Genomic DNA, 25,889 nt, shown 5'->3' with positions numbered 1-25,889 from the left:
ATCTCCAGCTATTTCCAATATAAAAGAGCCTCTCTCTCTCCACACTGACACCTTGAAAAAAGACAGGCCCTGCATGGCATTAAAAAAAAGAATTAAACAAAAGCGTCCTTAGGAATAATTTGCAATGCAGCTCTTGGTGCGAAAGCCTAAAAAAATGTCAGTTTATATAAACAACTAACTGAATTTTATCCACACCAATTATGGACATAAAGAAAAAAACCCCCATGTGACGGACGGCACAAATTCTGCCATTTAAGCAGTATTTTCTTTAATTGGGAGTTTATATTCTGACACCTTTCCTGTAAGACACTGCTTACATGGGCATTACTTTACTGGGAGACGGTGGGCACAGGATGGAATTAGCCATATATAGTTGTGTAAGCGAGGGTCTCTATTTGAACTCGGAGTGACTTAAAGCTGTGAAACACTCCTCGTACTCTAAAAAAATCAAACAAATCCCACCCTGCTCAACTGAAGAAACTAAACAACCAATATTATGGAAGCGTAACAGAAAATGTCCTTGAGAGAAAGACACGTGAAGTTCCCAATTTATCAAATGGTGTAAGCACATGCTTCAACCAGCCCCTATTCAGGACAGAACTTGAGTGCATGCCTAACATTTAAGTATGTGCTTAAGCCCCATTGACTTCAGAAAGCTTACCTGACTTCAAGTTAAACATACGCTGAAGTCTATCCTAGCAAAGCATTTAAGCATGTGATTAAGGCCTTGTGACTTTAACTGGGGCTTTGAACTGCTGGGACAGGTCAGGAAGTGAGCCTGACTTTTCAGACCAGAAAATCTGTCACCAAGGCTTGGCTGATCACTCTGTTTGTAACTGCAGCACCTTCTCAGGGCAATGGTTTAGGCCACAATTCTACCAAAACAAGTACACGTCAAACCCTTGAACCTGAGGAATGATCAGGGTAAGACCCAAACAATGTGGCGTGTTCATGTCTAAAACAGTAAAGGCATCACAATGACATCTGTGCAGCAGCTCCAGCTGCTTGGCTGCCCCTGAAACATGGCCAGCCTACACCACACACGAGTGCCACTGGCGAAGGACATGGAGAACCAGGGGTGCTAAGTGTAGATATGTGACATTAAGGTTTAATTACTTTAGAAATTGATTATGGAGGAAATTAACCCAGTGCTAAAGGGCAGATGTGCCACAAGAAAGTCTAGTTTCAAGGGAGAGAAAGATTAGATTTGAGTAGAGACAGTGCGGTGGCATTAAAGAAGTCTCTGAGTCTCTGAGAATGGGACTTACTTGAGCAAGTCCAAGACTGTGAGAAAACCCTGAGACCTGCTTTGCCTCACTGCATGGACAAGGCTTCTAAAAACTGAGAATGGGGTGTGCCTTTGCCATTCCCAACACTTGGCAGGACAAGTGCAGTAAGGACAGGGCATAGACTTGTCAACAAGGTTCCTGCATCAGAAGTGAGCAAGACAGGCTATGAATGTCGTCCCTCTGCCGTCCCTTAGGACAGCCCAATGCTCTCTGACAAGGGAGCGCTGGGTGGCCAGACCTCACGAATCCTGCCAGACCACCCCAGAAAGGACCTGGCTCACACAGAGGCTCCTGGGCTGCTGTTACCTGCATGCAGTGGTAGTGAGTGCTCTTCCCGTTCAGGTGGCAGCCGTGGTAGTACACGCTGCAGTCGTCCAGGGGGCTGAAGCGCATGAAGCCATGCTGCAGGGAGTTATCACGTTTCTTGTGCATGTTGTAATGCCGAATCACATCCTGTTTACTAGTGAATCTCTGCAGAGATACAGAGACAGACAGTGAGACACACGTGATGCCAGTGGGTGAGTAATCCTGGGGGCAGGGTGGGTGTCTTTTGTTGTTGTTAACAAACTTATGGGACCAGGAGTTGAAAGCTTGGCAGTAATCACCCCAAGACTAAAGAGGAATTGTGTGCATGTATCTTCTTGGTAAAGGGAAAGTAAATACACATGAAAAGTTCTAGAGTAAACATGACACTGGGGTGATGCCCAGAATCTGCTCCCTGCAGCTTTAAGACTGCAGTTCTTCCAACATAATTTTAGCTGCTACTATCTCAAGAAGTGCTATAGTTAGAAAGCAAACCAGTGAACCGAACAGCCTACAAACAAGTAATCCAAGCTTCCAAGTCACTCACTGTAGTGGTTAGCAAGACACTGGCTGCCACATTCGTGTTGGACTAGAAACTGGGAAAAACCCTTTGTTTTTTTACACTGTCTTCCCGTTCTAAGTCTCTTGCGTCCCCTAGAAGGTAGGATGGTTTTATTAGGAAAACAGGGACACAAAACCTTCTTGAAGTCACAGAGAAAGATACTTTTCTACAGAAGAAAATAGAGCTCAGAGCTAAATCTGTATGACCAGAGTATCCTTTTCATCCTCTACCTGCTTGAAGCAACGAAGGGGTACCCCACTGTCAGAGCAGGCTAAGTGCCTTTAAAATGAAGCTTTTTATTTCTATTTCCCACAGACATCAATATTTACCACTGAAGGTGAGAAAGTAAATCTGATTTTTAAAAAAAGAAATCAATATCCATTTATTTTGAGCAGTAATTGAAAAGGCCTGTATTCTAATGTTTAACAACTTTTCTAGTCTGCCTCATAGGAAACAAATGATTGTCGCTTCCACTCTTTCCTCCTATAATATCAATCCTGATCAATCTTGTTGGTATTGGCACAGGAATATATGGATATAGATTTCAACAGAAATCCCTTGGAGGCTGGAGGTATGATTTCCCAGGGCATACATACAGGATTGCTATTGCCAATCATTGTTAATTTGTGCCCACTTATTACAGAGCGTTACTTATTCTAAAATATATCTCAGCCATAAAATAATTTGCATTTTAAAAAGCAGCCTAAATCCTTATTCCCTGCGAGACCAGACAGCTCCTTTGCAAGTAGCTTCCAGACTCCTCAGGAAATAATCATGAGGCCAATCACAATAATAGGTTTTTCTGTTTTTCCATCCTTTGTGTTTCTCTCTTTCTGGTGCAGGGATATCCGTGTCACAGTTGGGATAGACTCATCTTGATTACTCGATGCTGGGCTAGAAGGACCAGTACGTGCATCCCGGACAGAAACTCTCCTTTGATCAATAGAAACCCACAGCCAAGCCCAGCAGCTCCAGATCAACTTCCTCTGCTGTGGCCAGACTCATCCCGTGAGACCAAAAGGTCTCCTAGGGCAGGGCTGAAGTTGTGTCTGGTGCACGGCAGAGGCAAACTCTGGGATTCCCGCTCACGCCATCAGCCTGACCACAGAAATGCCAGCGTCAAACTCCCGGACCTGGGTAAGGGTAAACAAACACAGCACGTGACCTGCTGGCTTGACGTGGATGCCCTGGCAATCCTCCCAGCAATTACAGCATTGCTCCTACCCCCGCGCCTTCCCCACAAATCCCGCACTGCTGCTGGTCTTACTGGGTGTTTTGTTGCAGATACTGCTGCTACAAAGTCACTCAGGCAGCAGGAGGGAAAGAGACAGACTAACAGATCAGCATTCCCTAGTTTCAGGCACAGTTTGTAACGCAGCACGATTTACGCTCTTGGTGTTTCACTGATACAAATGTGGAGTAGTTCCCACTGACTTGAGCTGATCTATATTTGGCTCCTCGTTGTAGCGGTCTGAGTTTGGTTAAATGGTATTAGATTGAGTTAAATGGGAGCAAAATAAAGTTGCGTTAAATTCAGAACATATCTTGTCCTCTTTCAGAGCAGCAAACTGAAAAGGCATGTGCATGCATGTGGGAGGAAAGCACAGGAGGACACACGTTCACCCCTGTATGCTCGTGCTGGTAAGTTTTGGGCATTGCTCTACCTGGTAGTTGCACTCTGGGTCAAGGCAGTGGTAATGTTCTCTGTACTGGTACGCGCAGTGTATGTGTCCACAGTGCTGACTGCCAGAGAACCTGCAAACAGGAGAGGGAGAGAGAATAAACCACTGTCCTGGCAGCAGTGCCTGTAAGCAAGGTACAAATGAACTAAGTGCTGTTCCTGCCTTCAACTCACACGTTTATGGAATTAAACCCCACCTCCGTTATCCCCTCCAAGGATGGTGACCCTCTTGCCTTCCCTTGCTTATTTGGCACTATTTAAAGGTGCTTCTTGAGCCGGATCACTCAGGTCTTGTACATCCCTAATCTGTCTTTCCCCTTGAAATTTGTCTCTGTTATCTAAGTTGTTTACTTGGGGAAGCAGAAGGAAGGAGGGTTCCTTGAACTAAACACCACACAGTTCTAGAACAGAGTTTAGATACCACAGCAGCAAGTTTCAGAAACCTCCCATGACAGAAGGAGACACATACATGTTGGGCAAATAAGGATTCTAAATTTTAAGTGTAAGCCCATCTACTAGGACATCAGAAAAGTTGCGCATAGCAAATTTGAAAACTCCTGACATACAGGGTGGCAAAAAACACCAGAAAGACAGAAATGCCATGTAATACCTACATACAGTCAGTATGCAGAATTTACTGACTGACAGACACACCAGGAACTGGCACAAGGGGATGATCTAGTAATGGGGTAATCAGTGCAATGAACTCCCTCGTGTATACTCTAAAGGACCCTAGAAGAGCCTGAAAGGGAAAAGCAGTGGAGAGAAAGGGACTCAGAGGGGAAACATTCAAAGATAAAGTACCATCTGCTCAAAGGTTCCTCAAAGGTTCCTCACGTCACTTAAGTGCTAAACACAGCAGGAGTGCATATGATAAAGGGCATGGGAAAGAAATGAGGAAGGGCAACAGATAAAAAAGGAAAATGAGAGGAGTGAGGGTGTCCTGGGGCAATCGAGGAATGGGGCAGGGGCAGGGGCAGGAGCAGGGAAGATTATGGATCATTGTAAGGTGAGGTAACGTGAGGCTACAGGACAGAAAAGGTCTGGATGAAAAGCAATACTAAATAAGCCATTTCTGAAGCACAGTAAGGAAGAGGAGGTCAACTGTGGAGACAGCAGGGCCTTTAGGAGATGGAAAGGGGACTTAATTGACAGAAAAGATAGACATTGCTAAAAAATTAAATGACTTCTTTGCCTCAGCATTCACAAAGGGAGACAGGGACAGATGCCAGGAGCAGACATGCCTTTCCCTGGGGAAGGAGAAGAAATACTGCAGGAAATCAGGATCACGTCAGAACAGGTGATTGAGAAACTGGAACAAACCTCAGCAGCAGAGAAGAAACAAACCACAAGGCAAACAGCAGGGCTGGCTGCACAAACAAAGGTGTGGAACTGAGAGCAGAGGAAGAGATTCCTGCTCAACGCCTGGGCAACTGCTAGGCTTGTCCAGGGCAGCTGCCAGAGCCACCGTGACACTGAGCAGGGACATGTGGCTCCACAGCACATGTAACCAACTGGTCCTGCTAGTCCAGGGCTTTACGTCAGCAGCACCACCAGCAGCTCTTCGAGGAAAGAAACTGCCCTGTGCGAAGCTTCCTCTCTATTCCACTGGTGTGATAGGGAAGAAAGAGCAAAGGGCTGTGCAGGGCTGAGAACTGTGTGGTGCAGACCAGGCAGAGAGAAGAGGAAGATATAGACCTTGCTGACAAATACAAAGCAGTTGAAAATATTATCCAAAATGAGGCTGCAAAATGATTAGAGATACCAACTCGAGTAAAAGAAGGGCCAGACACCAAAGAGATCAGACTCCAGGAGATGAGTTACTTGAAGCATCCTAGCAGGAATAACACATGGGCTCAGTTTTAAAAACAACAGCTAAACAAGCACTCCAGCACTTCCAACTCCTACCCTCCTTTCCATGTGCCATGGAAAGGTTTGTGTGGTGTCTGCAGCACAGGAAGGGACAGACAAGTGTTCCACCAAACCATGTGCTGGGGGAAGGAGCAAAGTGGCAAACCCAGCACAAAGGGGAAGTTCTGCTCCTTCAGTGTGCAAGGTTGGGCTTCTAAAGGGTTATATTATCCTGTGTTTCTTCTGACACTTGAAACAGTTCAAAGCTATTAATTTTTAAAGCACAGCATCTGTTTAGGTTTTTCATAACAGGAAAGCTTACACACCACACATTTACTTACACGCATACACACGCGCACATTTACATGCACAGACTCTACAGTACATCAACACCCCCTTGAATTTACATGAACGTACCCACAATTTCCATGCACGTGAACAGACAGAAACACACACACCTGAAACAAGGAAACTCACAGACACACTGATATACAAATCCAAACCCCTAAATTGTCAATACAGACACATAGATTCATTTGCACAAGAACAACCCACTCCCTCTTCCTTTACATTAATCGGTTCACTTTCTTTTTTTCGGCCAGAAAGAACTAGTCTTGATCTGGCAAGAGTTGATAAATAAATAATAATAAAAATAATAAATAAAGAAGTCAGCATGCTTAGAGAGTGTTTACAGACTCATTACTCTGTAACGATGATGTGAAAGAAGAAAAAAAAAAAACCCACCCCAATTACAAGGGGGGGAGGAAACTCACACAGAAATAAATATTTAAGCAAGTGCTGCCAGAAGCACCATCTGCTGAGGCACTAATAATAATAATAATAATTTTTTCTGTGGTCTTTTTTTTTTTATTATAAATATACACGGAGGAGGAGGGGGAAAAACAACCCAACCCAAACTAGCTAAGTAAGAGGTTTTGTTTTGTTGTGTGAGAGAATGGATTATCCCTGGGCAGCTTTTGGCAGTGGCTTTGGCAAACTCATTAAGCTAATTATGCAGTACAGACATAAGAGTGTTGTGTCTCTTCTCCCCCCACCCCTTGATTTTAAGGCTTTAAACTGTTTTTAAAAATGTGTGTAAATTGAAGGGAAATGGCTGTGCTGCCAACGGGTGGCTTGCGGAGCCTTTTAAGCAGGATGTGGTGTCCCTGAGGTAGTTCACAAACCTCCCTCAGCTACCTGCCTGACCCAGGGGAAGGGGCTTGCAGAGCTCTGCAAGCAGTGGATGTGGCTGACGTGTTTACACAGTTCTCTTCTTGAGAGGGGAATGCGGGACAGAAAGGTGCTACCTCCTCTCCCACTGCAGCCCCTGCAATTCCTGCAATCTCAGAAACAAAAGGATGCTGCTCCTTCTGCCCCATGCAGAGAGTGGTTTAAACCCCTGCTCTCCTTCCTATATTCTATACACTCTACTACTGTACTCTCCCCCGAGGCAGTGGATTTCCACATGCACTTGAGGCATTGCTGCTTGAGGAGCTGCCTGTGGTGGTGCAACTGTCCTCTCTTCCCATGGGGTCTTCTGCCTCCTTCTCCTACATCTGCGATTTGTGCAAAAGGGAGGAAATTGAGTCACCTCTCGTTCCACTCTTGAGCTAGGAGAGTGCCATTCCCACTCTTTTTCCCTGCCAAAATGTTCCCTTCACCTTCCTAGCAGCTGATTGTCTCCCACAAGGAGACTCCCTGTGGGCTCTGGTAAGGTGGGAAAGCACAGTGCACATTCCCTTCCCCTCTCATTAATAAGTGCCCAAATGCTGGTGGGAGCAAACCCTCTAGTTCTTTCCCTGGAGAGAAGTGTTTGCTTGCTTCCCTGCCTCGTGTCTGACTGGATACAAGGGGCTTTTGTTGGGAGCTTTCTCACAGTACAGATGGAGGATTCAACTGGCTGGGGGCAAAGCCTGATGGACCCTTTCTTTATACCATGAGCTCTTAGCCAGGCAGGTGGTATGCAATCATCTCCTCTGTCCCTCCGGCTCTTGTGGCATTACTCACTCCGTCCCACCCCAACAGCCTTGGGCTCCCTCTCAGCATCGCTGTCCTGACCTAAGCATGCCCACAGCTGTGATAAGGTGCCCTACTCTGCACCTGATTCAGTGAGGGTTTCTCAGACAAATGAGCTGCAAAAATTTTCTAGGATAAAACATCCCATGTTGATGCCAAGAGCTGCCTGAACTCCAGTCACTTGTGAATTTCTCCAGCCTAGATTCTCAGATGTGAGATATTCTCTGCTTGCCTCCTGCAGACACCGGACATGGTAGAGGAAAAAGGCAGTGGACAGAAAAAACAACAGTCAAGAGGCAGAACTCCCATTTAAATCCTGGGCTTCTTCAGTGAAGCATTTTTCCACTATCTGTCACAAAGTCTAACAACTCCAGGGAGCTAAGCATGTTCTTGGCGTGACTGTATACCTCTCACAGCTACTGCTCTCCCAAGCAGGGGGACAGAGCAAGTACAGATGCCATGGGAAATGGAAGTGCCAAAGTCTGGTTTAAACACTTGATCCAGACGAGACCTCGTCTCTCCCACCACCACTCCACCTTCTTACTCCCAGCCCTCTCTCCAGAAAAGTCAAAAGTTTTGCCTACCTGGCAATATACTTCTGGTAAATATTTACGTCTTCGCTGACGGCTGGTTTGTCAGTGGGTAATCCATTCCTAATGAGAGACACACAGGGCAGAGCTGGTTAACAGGAACAGGGCACAGCATACACTTCTTGTTTCTCTCACACACTGCTGACAGATCAGGAGAGAGGGCCCAGGGAAGGGCACCAGCAAAGACACCCGTAAGTTTAAATTCCCTCCCCTTTGCTCTTCAAATCCCATACCTTCTTTTCCTAGGGAAATATACAGGCTGCCTACCACCCTTCCTGCATGTTTCCTCTTTGCAGGATTCAGAGCAGCTTGTAGGAGAAACTGAGACCAACCACAAAACCTGTTTCTACAGAAAAAAATAAAAACGCCTATACAAAAAAGTAAACAAAAAAGTTGTTTGCAAACAAACACCTCTCTGAGTCACCTGGCAGTGCTGCCCTTGTATGCACGGAAGCTCTGCCCCTGGCTCAGCTGCAGGAGAAGAGTCTCTGTGCCAGCCACGTTGTGAGCTACTGCCCATTTCCCTGTGGCCAGCTGCACTGGAACAGTGGCTCCAGCCCCTGGATGGGGCTTCAAATGCCTCTTTGTTTCACAGATACCCCAAAACTCCAACAGACAGATTATGTATTTTAATCAATGAGAAAAACACCCCAACCTGGGGATAAGCCTGGATTATTTTACATCATTAGGAAGCAGACAAAAATAACATCCTGAGTGAGTTCAGGAAGAGGGAAAATGAGATGCAGGGCCAGACTCCAGCCTACCCAAGAGATAGGGCCACCCCAATGCATCCCCAGACAGGCTGCACACCATCTTCTTTGTGTTCTTTGTCTGTGCCCAACCTCCACTCCTCCTCCTGACAGCTCTGCACCCCGGTTTAAACAAGGACACTTTTGCACAGAGTTCACTTGAAGGTAGACCAGGGCAGGTTAATGGCACTTGATGTAAGAAAGTTTAAACCCATGGCAAGGGTGTATGTGCAGATGTGTGGGAGTGAAGGGTAATTCCTGTCAGGTTATTGAACCTAGTGGGGACTGGGAATGGGAAGCCACGGCCCAGATACTGCAGTCAGCACTTCCTTCACCAGCACAATTAACGGGCTGCTGTCTTTTACCATGGAAGCCTGTATCGAGTGAGTAGACTGAAGGAGAAGGGACCAGAGCCCATTCTGTACTGCAGTGTGTGATCAGGACATGGGAAGTGCCAGGTTGAAGGTCCTGGTCATCCTCCATTCCATGATGCCCTGGTTGAGGAAGTCCTGTGGCCAGAGGAAGGATCACCATTGTGCTGGCAAACCCACATCTGGCAAGAGGCAGGAAATATGCAAGAGAAAGGAAAGCAAACTGGGATCCCAGTGCAACACCACAGCAGATATAAGGCCTGCTTATCTCGCTTGTGCCTTCAGGCACAGCTCTACGATGGCGAGTGAACCCCAGGCAGGTGAGTGTTCTGAAGACACTTTGGGCACAGAGTCTCGGACCAAGTCACCCATCACAACAAGGCACTGAGTCTACAGGAGTATTTACAACACTGTGTTTTTAAGTAATACGAGTCCCTGCCTGTCATCTGGGGCACGTACAGGTTCATTCTGAGCAGGACCCCGAGCAGACCCTGAACATCCTGAGCAGATGCAGATGTTAATAATACTCTGCCCTTTCCCATGGAGCTCTCAGTTTGTCTGCAGGCAGTTGATAAACAACCATTTCACGTGGAAGACAGGTACCATTACATGGCTCTGCCTTCCATGTGGGGAAACAGGGAAAATGGGTGATGCAGACTTTGCTGGGACTGCAAAGAGCATTCAAGCAAGGATTTAGCCCAGGGTGTCCTAGGTCCACATACCAAACACAAAACAGCCTTTTTCTGCACCAGAGGACCAAGCAGTAGGGTAGGTATGATGGCACAGAGGGCAGGACAGAAGGCCCTGGACTTACTAGAAATGACCCCATGGGATTCACACCGCACAACAGCCCCAGGTTCACAGAGAGAAACAAGTAAATCCAAACCATGACATGAAAGCAAAGAAGTCTCTCCCCTCCTCCCTGCTGCAGCCTGACATACACATGTATCTCTTCTACAGCTCCCACCTCTGGAAGTCACATTAAAAAGTAATCCAAGGTTTGGCAAGGCCTTCAGATACCTCCATTCAGTCAATGGCATCACTGCAGAGACTGCTGGCAATGCATGTGCAGGAGGCTATTAGTGGTAATTGGGCTAATGAGTTTGCCCAGTCTGAGGGGTAATTGAATCACCTCTGTTTGTGCAAGCAAATTGAGAAGACACAGGCCTGGCCCCACAGAAGTAGGTATATGCCTAACTCCTACGGAAATTGATGGGAATTAGGCACCAAAACATCCTCTGAGTTCTGGGACAAACAAAAAGCCCCCTCTTGCTAATAGTAAAGTCAGAAGAGTCATGCCTTTGAGTTAAATGGAAACAAGAATCAGGTTCTCCTACATATACATCCAGATGCCTGGGAAACCAGAGGGAGAAGAAAATAAAGTTGTTCCAGCCTTGACCTTAAGAGTGCTGACAGCCCCACGTTCCCTCCTCTTTCATTTTAACATATGAACTCAGGAGCTACTGAACTCCAGATTCACGGCTATGACTGCTGATGGCAGGTCACAGCCTTAGTGCAGATCAGATAAACAGAGATTAAGGTGTAAAAGAGGAGCAGACACTTCAACAGAGAGCAAAGAGAACCGTCCCATGAACAGTGCAGTATTTATCACCGCAAGAACTTGGATTTCCCACTGAACCACACACAGACTTCTGGTATGATCCCCCACTAATACAAAGACAAGAAAAGTGGGAGGACACTTACTTTACTGTAGAGACTGTTCCAGTTGTGATGGAGTCCGTCTTGGAGAAAGTTGATTTCAGGTACTCAGGAGTGTTGAACGGCAATGAGATGGACTGCTCTGGCCCGGCCACAGGGGTGCTGCTGGGGGTACTGGTGAGGGAAGCAGGGGCCAGGCTGGGGACTGGAGCTTTTACTGGAGTAAGCTTCTGAATGTTCCTCACATCGTACTTGGAAGGCCGGCCTACCTTGCCTGTCTTGAAGGCAATGGCTCCTCCCATATCTGGGTTTCCCTCCCCAGGCTTGAAAAGGTGCAAGTACTTGACGTTTTCTAGGTCATACTTGGAGGCCTTCTTGTAAGTGTTGCCATTTTGTGGCCTGATGCTCTCACCCGTCTTCAGCTTTTGAATGAAGAAGTCATATTTGGAGGCCCGTGACATCAGGCCCTGCATCTGAGAACTGCTGGGAGAGGGCAGTGGCAGGATAGTGGCTTTGGTCTCCGTCAGCATGGAGGCGTCTGGACCTGGCACCCGAATGGGCTGTGCCAGCACTGAGGAAGGTTCTTTGCCCAGCTTGGAGCCCAGCTCCTCAGATTTGGCCAAGTGCATGGGCCATGAGAGTTGCTCTCCAGCTTTCAGTTTGCGGATGTACTCCTCGTACTTGGAGAAGCGGGCTCGTTTGCTCATGGCATCTTCGCCGGGGAGAGAGGCAACAGTTGCAGTGGCCTCTGAGGTAGCAGCGTTCAGCTTGTCGAAGCTGATCTTGCGGGCCAGCTCATCCCGCATGTTCTGGTCGTCGTAGCCGAACATGCCCAGGAACTCGTTCATGGTGGTGGCGGCGTAATCCCGCAGTGATGAAGCTTCCCCTGCAGAGAAACCAGAGCAGAGAGTCACACAAGGCACTGATTTTTTTTCTCCTCCCATACCAGCACTAGAAGCAGGGGGGCGGGGGGAGGAAGGGGAGAGGGGAACATGATCTACTGACGTTTGGCTCACTTGTTAGGTTTTATGACTCTTAAATTAATTTGTTTAAAAAAAAAAGTAATTAATACTGGGGTAAAATAAAAAGAGTTCATCAATGCCAGGAAAATCAATTTCCTAAATGTTCTAGCCGATGGCTTTTCAGTACATTAAACAAAGTTTCATAAATGTCTCTGCACTCTTGCCTTGGTCTAATATGAAGAAAAAGTAATTTTACTGGAAGTGAGACCAATGCCAATACGCCGAGGTTTGTACAGATCTGTCCTTGTGTATGTTTATATATGGAAGGAGATGCACAGAGGATAGATGGCAGCATGTGTAAGAGGGAAAACCCACGCAAAAATGCTACGTGTGTTGGTGAAGAGCAAGCAAGGCTGAGAGCAGGCAGGACAGCATAGTCTGAAATGGGTAAAGGGAGACGGGCAAGGCAATGTATGGGGTAGAGCAGGAGGAGGGCAGAACAGAATAGTGCAGGGAGGAGGAGAGCAGCAGAGGTAGAGATGAATCAAGGCAGGGGAAGAGCAGCAAAGGCTGTCTGCATGAGAAACTTGGCAATGAGGAGTAGGGGAAAGAGTGGAGAAGGCAAGACAAAGACAGGACAGCTCCCCATCACTGTTGCAGTCCTTCCCTTCCCTGTCAATTCTGTAAGGGTTCACTCAGTTTGCTCTCTTCCTTCTCCATCCCTATGACTGGACAGCTACTACTCGCCATGCGGAAAAGGGCCACAGTCCAGTGAATGCTGTGGAAACTTACAGGCAGCCTCCCAAGGAGCCAGGGACAGCTTCCAGTAACACCGGGAAAGGGGAAAGTCCACACAGGCGAAAAACAGGTAAGGAACAGCCTTTTCTCCATCAAGGTTTGGACTGAGGAGAGGAAGCTGTTGTCCTGATGTGGGCTCCAAGGAGGGGGAGAAAGCCAGTGCTCTGGAGCATGGGTTGGGGAAGGGGCAGGAAGGGGTTAGTCTAACAGAGCCTGATTACAGGGAGGAAGAATAAGCAAAAGCTGTCCTTCCTTGGGTCTGTCCCTCCCTTCTTCCCTCCCCTACTCCCTCAGGCAGTTTCACAGGCCACCAGGATGGGAAGAACACACACCTGGAGGTCACCCAATATCAGTGTAAAGGAGGAAATAAAGACTGCTCTGACGTTCTGGCTTGGCCTCATTTAGGCTTCAGTCTGACACAACGCTCCTCCTCCTCTCCCTCTTGCTTTCTCCTGCAGAGCAAAGATTTACTGTGTGCAGGAGTCCTTCAAACCTCCCTCGTCATCTTTACTAAACACTCGCTCTGGCTTAATGGGCAAGCACACTCCTTTCCAGGCAGCCAGCACAAGGAGGTACACTGGCAGCAGAAGGGAAGTTCTGGGCATGGGGTCCCGCTCCAAACAAAGCAACACTGCCTTGAAACACAGTGGAAAAGGAAGGCACCGAGACACTGCCACAGAACAGGTCAGCAGATCCAAAAGATCCCTCAGATGCGGGGGATCTGACAGCCAGTCATGCCACTTGCAGAGGCAGGCACGTACGTGAGAGCATTTCCGCGCACACAAGAGCCTGTCAATGAGCACAGTCGAAGTTCAATAGCCATCAGCTCCCACAAATCAGTTTTCACAGGACTCTATGGAGGAAAAGACTGCCTGTGATGGGCACTAAATGGGCAAGACCATGAAGGTCACATTCCTGCTCCAGGATTGCCTGGAATAGCTGTTTCACTGCAGCACAAGTGCTGCTGCGCTGGTTCCCTGTGTACGGGGTTCTGGGGGAAGGCAATGTGAAGAACACACCTGGAGCCTGCAAGGCGAAGGACAAAGCCACACCTGCTGGGATCTGGTTTAGCCCAAAATGACCTTCCAGTTCCAGGCACTTAAGCCCAGCATTCTGCATGGGATTTGGGATGCCTGACTCCAGAATAAACACCCCGTTAGTTACAGAATGGGTGGCAATGCTGCTGTAGTGTCAGCACAACCTCATGGGCCGGTACAAATCTTACAGGATGTTAAATGCAGAACCATTCCCCACTGGGTCCCAGTAACAAGACTTGCCTGAAGGACAACTTTATCTTTCACATACAGCATATTAAAAAATTTCATTCTGCTTTAAAGCAGTTCTCCTCTTCACCTCTTTTTTTTTCTTTTCCCCACTTCCATTTCAGTGTATGACCCAACAAAAAAGAATGAACCCATGAAATCCCTACTGGGTCTAACAATTTCCTGTTTTTGTTAAATCTGCTTTCCCTGTTCTGCATTTCCTTTCTTTTTGGACCTGTAAAACAACCCCCAGCTTCCCTCATAATGCCCTGATTTCCAAGCACTGCACAGAAAAACTCTAGCCAGCCTGTGTCAAGCTGCAAGGGGAAAAAGAATACCACATTGAGGATGTGATATGAAATTAAACTATTAAATGTGATTTTTGCTAGCTTTAACCACTGCCCTGAAAGCCTATGAGTCCAGTCTTTGGTACCATGTGGCTATGCCTCAACTGGTGTAAACAGTTAGATGCAAAATCCAAGCCTACAGGAAAGGGTGGGGGGTGGTTCAGAACTTCTTTCGAGCTTTGTGAAGTCGGAGTTCAGGTTTCATTGTCATGGATTTAATCCCCAAACCCATCTTGAATTCTGCTTTTCCTTTGCTCAGATTTGGTTCCAGATGATCACAACACCCTTCCCTGATCAACAGCTTTGCCGGTGCTGCTCAGTCTTTCCTCACCCACATCTGAGACAAAGTCCTGGCCAGTTCTCACTGCTCACTGCCAGGAAGTGCAGCTCTACTCATCCAGCATGAACCCAGCATGAGCCCAGCACATCCCCTGAAGTTAAGACAACCTGCACTTAATTGCTCAGGCACCTAACATGAAGGTCAGAGGCTCCTCCAGTGGAGGCACCTTACAGCAGGGAGCTGGCTCACCAGAAGGATAGTGTGAGACTCAGTCACCTCACTTCGCATACACTTTCAGACAACGGTGAAGAGGTAATTAATATTACCTAATCGACAGAAAACCCTCCTTGTATCCACAAACAGACAAAAATGAAGCAGGACAACAGCTGGGAAACACATCCCTGTGTGGAGTCCTGGAAGCCACAGGAAGCATTATCCCTGTGTTTTCCTCTCCCTTCCCTGCCCAGCATTTTCCTCTCCTTTCCTGTGTGATAATAAAAGGGCTCCCTCTCCCCTTGCCGCTACTCTCCATTTGTGGGCATTGCCAAAGAGCAGAGATCTGTGTGTCTCAGAGCAGCTATCATATCACAAAGGATCCGAAGCTAGCAAAAAAGGTGCTAAAAATAGCCCGCAGCAGCACACTATATATGGAAGGAAAAGCAAAACAGCCCAAATGGAGTGCAAGGTCTGAATACTGGGGGATGGGACATCCCAGACAGGGCTCTGTCCTTTATTCTGCTTGGGAGGGAAAACTCATAGACTTGGGGATACAGCATGATGAACAAGAAACTGGCACTTGGCATGTACACTCTCCTAAGTGGAATCTCCCCAGGAAATTAGGAAGAGAAAACCCTCCTGGGTTGAAAACAGGGCCAATGAATATTCCAAGAGACTTAGCCAAGAAGCTAAGAAAAGAAAGGCAGATCTGAAAGCTCGTACAGGGGGAAGCTCCTACTGACTACTTTAGCCCACTGTGTAACAGACAAAGTAGAGAACATGTGTAGGAAAATCTCCCTGGGTATGTGTGCGTCAGTGAGCGATTGTGGAAAGGGATCTGTGTCAGAGACTGCACTGAGAAATCTCGTTGCTATATATAAATGTGCACAGAGAAGCACGGGCCAGTCAGTGAGCAAGAGAGGGTGCCTGAATGAATGAAGAAACATATCTGCACTATCAGATCAGCTTCTGACACCCATCTCCTGACACACACCAGCTTTGTGACTCTTAAATGTGCTTCCCAGGTGGACCAGGGAGGAGGCACACAGGGCAAGACTGAGCACTGACTCCTCAGTCCTCCCCTTCCAAGGGGAGGCTTGAAAAGAAACTCCATCTTATTTCAAAGCATGAGAATTGAATAGCATTGACTGAGTCTCTGTGAACTTCTGCCTGATGCACAACAAGCCTTACTGTCAGCCTGGAAGGACACAAAGCTGGCCAGGATTTGGCAACAGACCACACGTGGTGCTGGTGGAAGGCATGGGCAGTAGCTGAATCCCCAGAAAGTGGACAATATGTGGACACACCTGTGAAGCAGGAACCCTTCTCATCCCCATATAATTAGGATCTCTTTTCCCACTGACCAAGAAAGCCTGTTACATGTAGGATTTGGTTTTCTGTGTGGCTCCTGTTTTCCACACAAGTTTCTAGCTGATAAAAGTATGGGCTTAGTTTTAAATGCTGCTCAGCACTGTCAGCTCTGTACCCTCTGTTCTCACAGGGAGCAACTGGTGCTCAGAATCTTCAAATCAAGGTTTCTGCGATGACTCCCCCAAGGCCACTTCGACTGGGAGGGCAGAGCTGTATTCCTCCCCTTTCATCTGACTCCTGCTACCCCTCAACTCCTACAAAAAAATCCCTCCTTTTTGACAGAAGAGGTTCCAAATCTCACTGGAATAAATTTAGCTCACACCCAATAACCAGGGTGTTTAGGACTTGGTGATGAACAGCTGAAAATTAATTTCCTGAACACTGACAGAAAAAGTAAAGGAAAATAACTTTGTCCTTTCCAAAGCAAGGGATGTTTCTTGTGCTTTCAGGGAAATGTTGCAAATGACATTTATAACAAGGTTCTTGAAGCAGACGTTCAAGACGTGGCAGCACGTCTGTTTGCAAGTCAAGTCCCACATGGCTCAGTATGTAAACTGGACCCCTCATGTGCCATTACCTGCCTTAGACATAAATGAAGCTTCAGCCCCTCCCCCCCCCAACAGTTTCCTATTTTTGCATAATCCTTTGACAATACAGCCCTGCAAAGGTATTTTACTGAAATCTCCTACCCCAGCGAGAAACCTCATCTCCTTTTCATTTTCCCCAGTTTGGTAACATTTTTTTTACATTTAAGTTCCCCTCTTTTTAGTTTTCATAGCAAATAAAAGCTGCAAATGGTGGGGTGGGTGGAGTGGTGTGAATTAAAACAAACTAAAACAAGAGTCCAGGCACAATCACCTTGTGTCTGGGAACGACAAGGGCTTTCCTATCAAAGGAAACTGAAGGTCACACTTTCCCTCATTGATCTTGCAATGTTTGTTAATTACTCTGTCACTGATGTGGCGAAGGATAATTAAACAGCTCTGTTTATATCTTATATGCATAATTATGTGCGCTGCCACTGAACTCGTGAAGACTAGAGAATGTGCCTCTCCAGAAGGGGAACGGACAGACGGAGATGAGTTTCAGCTGCATTATTAACAGGAGGAGGAAAACATGCGCACACACAAAAGGAGGAAAGTTTGATGGATTCACAAAGTGCTGAGATCAGGGGAGGGGTGTGTGCAGGTGGAGCAGATTAAGGGAAGATCTTTCAATTACAGATCCAGCCCAGCTGAGTGACAAATGGGGTGGGAGCTGCTCTGCCCTAATGGAGAGAATTCAATTCACCCAAAGCTTTTATCAAGGCTTAGCACTCATACACCCCCCCAAATCAATCTGGGGGAAACCTGGGTATCAGAAAGGGAGTAAGAAAATCATCTTAGGCTTTCCCCAGTATCTCTTGTTGAACTCAGCTTTTGAATGAACCACAAAAATAAAGCAGGAGCAATCTGAAAATAAGAAATACACAGCTGGAGGGAGAACACACGAGATGGTGGGGGAAACAGGTTTGGGAGTGGGCATTTTCACCAGCTCGATCCCGAGCTCAGGGTGGGCAAAGCTCGAGGACTGGGCCCCTCATGAGGGGAGGCAACACCACGACACGAGCGTCACCTCAGCTCCTCCAACTGGGCCGAGGGACCATGAAGCAGCAAGAAGGAATGGCGATGTTTGGTGTTGGGTGGCTCTGTAGGGGCTCTCTGGGGACCATCCCAGCCTTGCCCTGGCTTGGTGCATCCTCCCGCAGGCTCCCCCTGGTCCAGTCCAGTCCCTGGAGGAACACCTCGGTGGCCATTCCTTCCAGAACCTTCATCCCAGTGCCTGCTTCCATCCTGCCCAGGTGCGGCCCGGCCCCGCAGGTGGGGCTGTCCTGTCCTGGGCCATGCTCGGTTCACCTGAGGTCCCACAGGTCAGGGCTCGGCATCAGGCCCTGGGAGCCGGGGAAGGGGCAGCCCTGCCAGAGTTCCTGGCCCTCCCCCAGCCCGTCCCGGGACTTCCATGGTCAGTAACCACTAATCAAGGTGCCCCGTGTGGCCATGAGTGTGGTTAGATAACCCAGCCAGCCTGTGTGTGGACACCTTGCAGAATCCACCTGGGATTTGTCTCAAAAGCTGTCTCTGCTTCTCTTCCCCTTCATGGGAATACAAGACCAGGAAACCAGCACCCACCACAGCTATGGCCATCTGAGTGGTGTGAAGGAGTCTGGAGGGTGAGATTTGCACTACCCAGGGACTTGTGGTCTGGAAGGAGCTATCCAGCCACATCTACCCTCACACCACCCTTCTTGGGAATGGGAGGCTAAGCCAGAGGCAAACTCTGTATGGTCTCAAGAGCAAAATGACAGGCCTCTGCAAGAGGATCAGGGCTCTCAGTGCTGCAGGACCTGGCATGGACACAGAAAATGTAATTCTGAAGCTGCCCCGCATCAGGAAGTGGAGGGGACAGAGGGCTTACCTGAGGTGGTTCCTGCCCCCAGCTTGGAGCCTGGTTCGCCACTGGAGGACCGGTAGGCATCGTCCTTCGCTGGCCCATCTGAATCCCTGTCATCCAAGAAGTTACCATCCTGCGAGCCCCTCAGAGCGTCTGCCTCGTCCCCATTATCTTCCTCATCGCTGCAGCCCTTGGGCTGCACCATGTAAACCCCTTCGGGGGGCACCTCTGCGCTCTCGGTGCCCTTACATTCCTTGCCCTCTGCTCGCCCCAGCAAGGGCTCCTCATTGTACTCCCCGTTCACCCACTTCTCAATCACCTCCCTCCTTTTGTCCTCCTCGATCTTCTGCACACGGCTGAGTCCATCTGAAAACTCTGTCCCCAACTCCTTGGTCCCAGGCTGGGGCAGGTCCTTGTTGCTGCTCTCCTGCTGTGGCCCCTTGTCTGCACGTGCCTGCTCAGCTCCCCCGTGGTCGAAGACGACCTGGCGGCTCAGCTTGGCACAGATGGCATTTAGCTTCAGGCCGCCTTTGCGCTTGGCAGCCATCGTGGGTTTTCCTGAGGCTGCGTCAGTGCATATAGTTCTTTCAGCTGGGAAGAGAGAGGAGAAAGAAGTAAGCAAGGGCATTAGTGGGATCTGACAACTTAAACCCAAACAGCAAAAGGATGGTGCCAACCCAATGGGCTTTCAGGCGTGGCCAGTGCCATCCTTGGAAAGGTGGAGCTACTATGTGCTTCCTAAGCTCTGAGTGGAAGCCCAGCCAAAAGAGCTGAGTGAGAAGCATCCTCTGAACCTGCTGGGACCAAAATACTCCACTGGCCACAAGAAAGAGGCACTTACTTGCCCTGGGACAGAACTGGGCTTGAAAGGCCCCAAACATCTCAGGCAGATGAGCATGCTACCAACCTTTGCTCCAGGCTGAGGCAGGATACAAGTTTGTTAAAAGTTCGGATTGCCCTCTCCTTCGGACTGCAGCACCACCCACTTTAGGTCCCCAGCTCTATCCTAGATGTAGTGGGTGCCAAAACCACACCAGCCAGCAACTGCACCCAAGCACCTCTAGCAGGGACAACAGTTTCTCAAGCCCAAGCCTACAGGCAGTGAGGAATTCACCTAACAGAGTCTGTGCATAGTCTCAGAGAAGAGAACCAGCATGCACCTGAAAGAACCAGTAGGGAGGACAGGAGCCCTGGCAAGTGTGTGTGCTGGAGCACCAGAACTAGACTGGTGTGTCACAGTGGTATGGAGAAAATAGCTGTGGGCTGGTACTGGCTGATCAGGCCCCTTTGCCTGCTTGCTCTTGCACACAGGAAATTCTGCTCTCATACTTCCCAGCACAATCAGCTAATTAGTGTGAGTTTGTTATTTTAATGTAGTTTATTCATATGTGACAGCTAGTAAAGGCGGGGTGAGAGAAGGTGGGGGGAGAGAGGAAGAAGGTAAGGTCTTAACTTCAAGGTCACAGAGAATCTTGAGCTAAATGGTCTCTATCAGAGTCACTTGCATAATTATTGCACCAACAATTAACAAGGCTCAATCCCAAATAAAAGCAAAAAAATTATTCTAAAGCAGCTGCATTGTCTCATTTCTTTATTTATTTTTGATTCCTCTGAGAGATGCCCAGACTAAGCAGGGTTAAAGGATGGAAGGCTGACACGAGCACACAGCCTGGCTCTTTCCCCAGAGCAGAGCCAAGGCAGACCCTGCCCTGCACTCCAGGGCTCAGGAAGAGCACTCAATAAAACACTTGCTGGTCACACATGCCACAGGAGTTACTGTGGGGACACTGCTGGAAGTGAAGCTCCCTCCAAAATAGGCTCTTGGATTTTACATTGTGTTGAAGGAGGGGCCAGTCACATGGAGAGCGAACAGACCACGTCTTCAGACCTCAAATGATGAGGTTCCTCCACTGCACAGGAGTCCCTCGTGGCAGCTCAGCCCACACCTCCCTGTCACCAGCACAGAGGTGCTGCTCCACAGAAGCACAGTGAGATTAATCAGACCCCCTACAATGCACCCAGAAGCCACCATGACAACCCCTAATCCTGTAACATGACAGCCCAATACAAACACACTGAAACTTTAGACCTGCTGTCCAACAGCCAGAGAGTGGCTGCTTAGCGTAAACTCCTGACAGCTTCAGACACGCTTCCCTGTCAAGGACTGCAAGAAAAATAACCCCCCGACAAATATATCAGCCCCCCACACAAAGGGAGGCAAAATGTACTCCTCCACTTTCCAAACACACCCCCCGGCACTACCACCTACGTGCAATCATGCTTTCACGAAGGGAAAGCACACGATGCTCCCAAACACGTACCTCCCCATCTAGAAATTACAGCTGTTCAAAGAGCTGTGTGTATGCGCTGGCACACTCCGTAAACATAGTCCTACATGTACAGGTTAAGAAGTCCCATCTCCCCAAAATACATTCCTGTGCCTTCCTCCACGCATTCCCCTTTCACACATTCCCCAACACAAGCCCGCAGCCCTCTCGCATGCAGATGGGCACCGGCAGATGCCCATAAAGCTGCAAGTCGCTATTTGCTGGCACCTTCCCTTCCAATTGCATTCCCACTATGTAGGGCACAAAGCGAAGGCTTAACCTATGCGCAACCAGTACCACAGAGGGAATCTCAGGAGGCTGCTGTGAGCTCCTCATGGAGCCTGGCCAGGACACCTATGGCTCATGCTTACGGGCTCAGGCCAAGGGCCAGGAGAGCCCCGATGGCTGCAGGTGGCTGGGACGGAGCCTCCATGTGGTGCCTGCCCGGGGCCAGGGCACTGGGTCAGCATGGAATCACCAGCCTCTCTCCCAAACACTGCCTGGTGATTCCCTGACCATGTTCTCATGATACCCAGCCCTGCGTGACTGGTGAGATCAGCACCGCTTGCAGCTGGAGATAACTGGGAGGCAGACATGCGGCAGCCTAAATCCTCACTGCCCTACCCCTCTCTGCCAGGAGGGCAGGTATGGCAGATGGTGTGGGGTCAGTAGCTCTGACCAAAGAAGCTATGACCAGTCTGGAGAGATGGTCCCGTGGAGGATCGTCTTCCCGAGGCCCGGTGTCTTCCCTCGGCTGCTAGCTGGAGAGCCCGTGCAGAGGCTGTCAGCTCTTTAGTGATTGTCAGCTCGAGATTCCAGCTCAGCTCTGCAGGGCAGCCTCCAGGCCAGACCAAGGAGAGAGACGAGAGGCCTGTGTAGCTGTTCTGCACGAGGCAGCTTTATTGGTCCATACTCTGGCGAAGGGGAGCTAGGGACGAGCATCTCTCTGCCCTCGTACGGGCAGGGGGCTAGCTTTATAGGGATACAGGGGGTGGGTGTCAGAGGGTAAAGGCCAATGGGCTACAAAGGATCTGCATAGGGTCTCCCAGAGGATTCTGGGTCTGTCTTCTTCTTGCCGTAACTCAAGAGTAGCTCCCTTTCCGGAGGGGTGCCTGCTGGGAGATTTAGGCAATCTCCTTATCTCAGCAGACATCCCTCCAGGGCAGTGGCTGGGCATACCCCACAGGCAGGTCCCATTATTCTGGTCTGGAGGTGAGCAGCCAAGTGTGTGCACCAGCTGGCAAATGAATATATAAATATTTATTCAAAGGAAAAGAGGAACAGACGTTCCTGAGGCTGCACTTGCTGCGTATGCAGCAATTCCAGGGAGCCTGCAACTTGTCTTTCATTCCTGTTCTGCCTCCTTCCATCTCACACACCCTGGCTTTGCCCCTCTACCTCCCCAGCTTCTGCCCCCCAGCTCCTGTCCTGTCCCTTGGCATCTTTCCTTTCCCTTCTCCTTGTGCTTGGGATTTTTCTCTTTAACATTCTGAGAATCTTTTCCTAAAGTTTAAGCTAAAAATAAAGCAAGTTCTGAAAACATACCACTTCCCTGATCTATAAAACTAACCCTCCCAGAGACCTTCCTGGAATGGGATTTGCTCTGAAATACCAGGGCTCTTGCACATCTACATCTCACCCATTCCAATATAGGTGGAAATCAGAACTCCCAGCTTCTCCTGTCAACCTTGCAACCACCTCTCTCCAAGTCTGGACACATTATCTTTCCATTCCCTTACTTTCTTGTCTATGGGATGGGAGGGACATTACCTCTAGCAACATTTCTGTTCCTCTCTTTTATGCTGTCAAGTCCACGAGCAGAAGGAAAACCCTTCTTACAGAGAAATGCTGAAGATGACCCTCAGATTGGAGGGGACCAGAGCACCTGTGTTTCATCCTCTTGGGCAGAGGGAGAGAAGCTGAGCTGCTGGATGAGGGATCGTATCTGCCCAAGGTCAGGACTGCCAGACCCCTGAAGACAGGCAGAGGCACCCTCCCCCCAGGTCGAGCTCCCCACCCCAAATCACTGTTTAAAGATTCCAGGCTAAGTAAACATCCCCCTTAATTTTCTTCGTCTAAATAGAAATGTTTTGATTTCACATCAATCTAAGGAAGCCATTTATAACCTGAGCCTGTCACACGGACTTTTCATCTCTGCCCGGGACAAACTCTCCCACAAGCTCTATTTACACTGAGCACTTCCTCTGAAAACAATGCCACCGGGAGTTTACTCCTCTTTCCCCCTCTCCACACCCTTTGAGGAGACACGGGCTCTTCCCCCTCTGTACCCATTCCCGTGGCAACTCGATGGCAATCCTCCCTTTGAAGGAAAGGTACAGATGCTGCAACCAGGGCTGGCAAAGAGATCGACAAAGCTCACCCTTTCGCTGCCTTGTCAGCCCAGACTGCTGCCCATGCTTCACCCCTCTCCCCCAGGTCCCCACGTGCTGCCAGCACCTCACATGCAGACCCCGGCCCTCTCCCTCCATGCAGCCCCTGAAGCAGCACCGTCTCACCCATGAACTCCACAGTGGGGTGCTGCGAAGCTGGGCATGGCTTAGCCCTGCCTCCCCCGAGGGAGAAAACGGGCTGTGGGGGACACACGGTGTGCAGGAACAAAAGGATCTGAAGCCCGGACCGAAACGGGCCATCCCAGCCAAGGGGCAAACTGCTACAAAGATAAATCCGGCTTTGTAGGGAGAGGAGGAGAGAGCCTAAGCCTGGCTTTAGCTTGCCTTATCAATTGGTGTGTCAATGAAAACACACCCTGGCAGAGGGGAGAAAGGGTCCCAGCTGGAAAAAAGGGCGTATGGGAACTGGATGAACCAGCTGGCATGGGTGGAGGGTAACAGCAGGGGCTTACGGCTGTGGGAAGAGCCAGGGTGCAGGGCGGACCCCTGCCCTTGGCGCAGGAGGGCCCGTTCTGGGGGGACAGGGTTGCTGGCTGGGGAGGGACAGCGTTGTCACTTCAGAGGGCTGGGTACATCGAACAGATGGAGCTTTCATATTCCTATTGAAGAGTTTTAAGCCCAGCTGAGCAGCTCCGTTCAGGAGGGAGGTCCCAGTGCCAGCTTTCCAGGAGCTGGAAGCTCTCATTCGATTAATTATTAACGGCATTATTTGGGGCGGGGAAGGGGAGGAAAGGACGGCTGACATGCTGCACAGTCCTTTTCTTTTTTAACCACTGTGGTGCAAACTTGACTGGAGAGACGCCGGTCTGCCCAGTAATCCCAAACAGGGAGGGCAGCACGGCTCGATGGGGTGGGAGGTGAGGGTGCTGCACACTTGGAGCCTCTTCACATTTGAGCTGCAGTCCCTAAAATGGAGCCAAACCTTCACAGCAGAAGGCCACTGGAGCATTGGGAACATGCTTCTCAGGAGCAATGCCCTGGCACTGCCCAGCCCCATGCTGGGAGGAGGCAGGGAAGGCAGCCAAATGTTCAGCCCCTACCAGAAAACATTTTTCCTCCAGCATGAAGACCTGTATTATCCCAGGCCGGGCCAGGGCAAAGGCAGAACATCCCAGGCATGGCCCTCAATGTCTTAGAGTGGATTTAGTGTGTATTCTCCCCCTCTTCAGTTTATCAATAAAACATTTTATTGCTTTTAGCCCAGGAAATGACCTTGGATTAGTGGATGCTGTCTGTTCCGGCTGACCTTGGGGAGTTCACAAAAGCTCTTTAACAACCTTCTCTGCCCTGGAAGCATGGATCCCGCCTGTGCGTGTCTGCGAGGAGCTGGGGAAAGCCCTCGGTGCAAGACTCAGACCTGACAGCACTGGGCAGGCAGGACAAGGAGAATCGAAGACGTGGGAGGAGAAATGAAGTGAGCAGCCAGGGCGTCCTTACCGAAGAGCTGCCAGCTTCACTCCCTGCTTTCCCACAGCCATGAGGGCTCTCCCCACACACCTCATCCATAAAGTGGGGCGGAAAGGCTGGGGACTCTGCTCTGGTCCCCCCAGCCAGCTCCTCCCAGAGCACAGTCTGCCTGCAGTCCTCGCTGCTTCACTTGCTCCTGCCCACCACACTGGCATCTACAGACTCACAAGGGCTACTTTTCTCCCTATCTGCAGCGCCCAGAGCTTGGTTCAGCCCTGGCTCAAAGGGGCAGAGAGCAGTACCAGTTCCCTCCAGCAAGCCCATCCTGCTTCCCTTTGCTCAACCTTCTCTGCTGCAGAGTTCAGCTGTAATTTCCTGGTGACAGTGAGGAGCAGTGCACAGAAATCAGCACTGGGCAGTGAGCGACAGGACACCCTGAGAACAGGGGGAAGCCATGGCCTCTGGAGTCCTGGTGCCCTGCACTGGAGCTGCCAGCTGGCTGGGCTGTTCCTGTTTCTCACCTGGCCACTTGGCTGCTCCAGTGCTGCTGACGGGGTTTCTCTGGGAGAAGAGCTTATGAACATAGGGACCCCCTCCTTTCCACAAACATAAAATAGCCACAGCATCTCTGAGCAGTGTGTATTTTCTATGCACAATTGTAATTCTGAAGGGAGAGAATGGGACAGGAGAAACCCGAGAGGAATTTTCCTCCTCAGGGGAGCAGACACAAGTGAAGAGTAATGAGCACGGAGCTGTAAGTCAGGGCCAGCTCCCTGCATGCCACAGGGCACAAACAGCCCACCCCCTCAGGCAGCCCCCTCGCTCCCCCATCAACACGAGCCTCCCTTTTTAGCCATGTCCTCTCCCAGTGTCCCCTGGTACTGGACACAGAAGTCCCCATTCTCTCCTGCAAATATCTCAACCCTTCCAGCGCTGCCCACAGAGAGAAGCCCTCCTGGAATCGCAGCCAGCAGGCAGGACCCCCTCCCCAGTGCCTGCTCCCAGCC

At 49.4% G+C, this 25,889-nt stretch overlaps 1 protein-coding gene across 10 annotated transcripts in view; it reads right to left on the bottom strand.

Annotated features, from left to right (window-relative positions):
• Nucleotides 1–25,889, bottom strand: part of CASZ1 (castor zinc finger 1) — a 199,410-nt gene that overhangs the window by 29,242 nt on the left and 144,279 nt on the right. For all 10 annotated transcript variants that reach the window (XM_032131874.1, XM_032131870.1, XM_032131872.1 and 7 more), the window contains 5 exons: nt 18,762–19,328; nt 11,117–11,957; nt 8,287–8,355; nt 3,819–3,909; nt 1,596–1,760 (listed from right to left, as the gene is read on the bottom strand). In XM_032131874.1, coding sequence (XP_031987765.1) covers nt 1,596–1,760; nt 3,819–3,909; nt 8,287–8,355; nt 11,117–11,957; nt 18,762–19,284 — 1,689 coding nt within the window. In that variant the 5' untranslated portion in view covers nt 19,285–19,328. The remainder of the gene's footprint in view (nt 1–1,595; nt 1,761–3,818; nt 3,910–8,286; nt 8,356–11,116; nt 11,958–18,761; nt 19,329–25,889) is intronic.

This window comes from Corvus moneduloides, chromosome 22 (assembly GCF_009650955.1).
Source record: "Corvus moneduloides isolate bCorMon1 chromosome 22, bCorMon1.pri, whole genome shotgun sequence".
Classification (NCBI taxonomy): Eukaryota; Metazoa; Chordata; class Aves; order Passeriformes; family Corvidae; genus Corvus; species Corvus moneduloides.
Note: the sequence above shows the minus strand (reverse complement) of the source record. Positions and strands in the feature narration are given on the sequence as shown.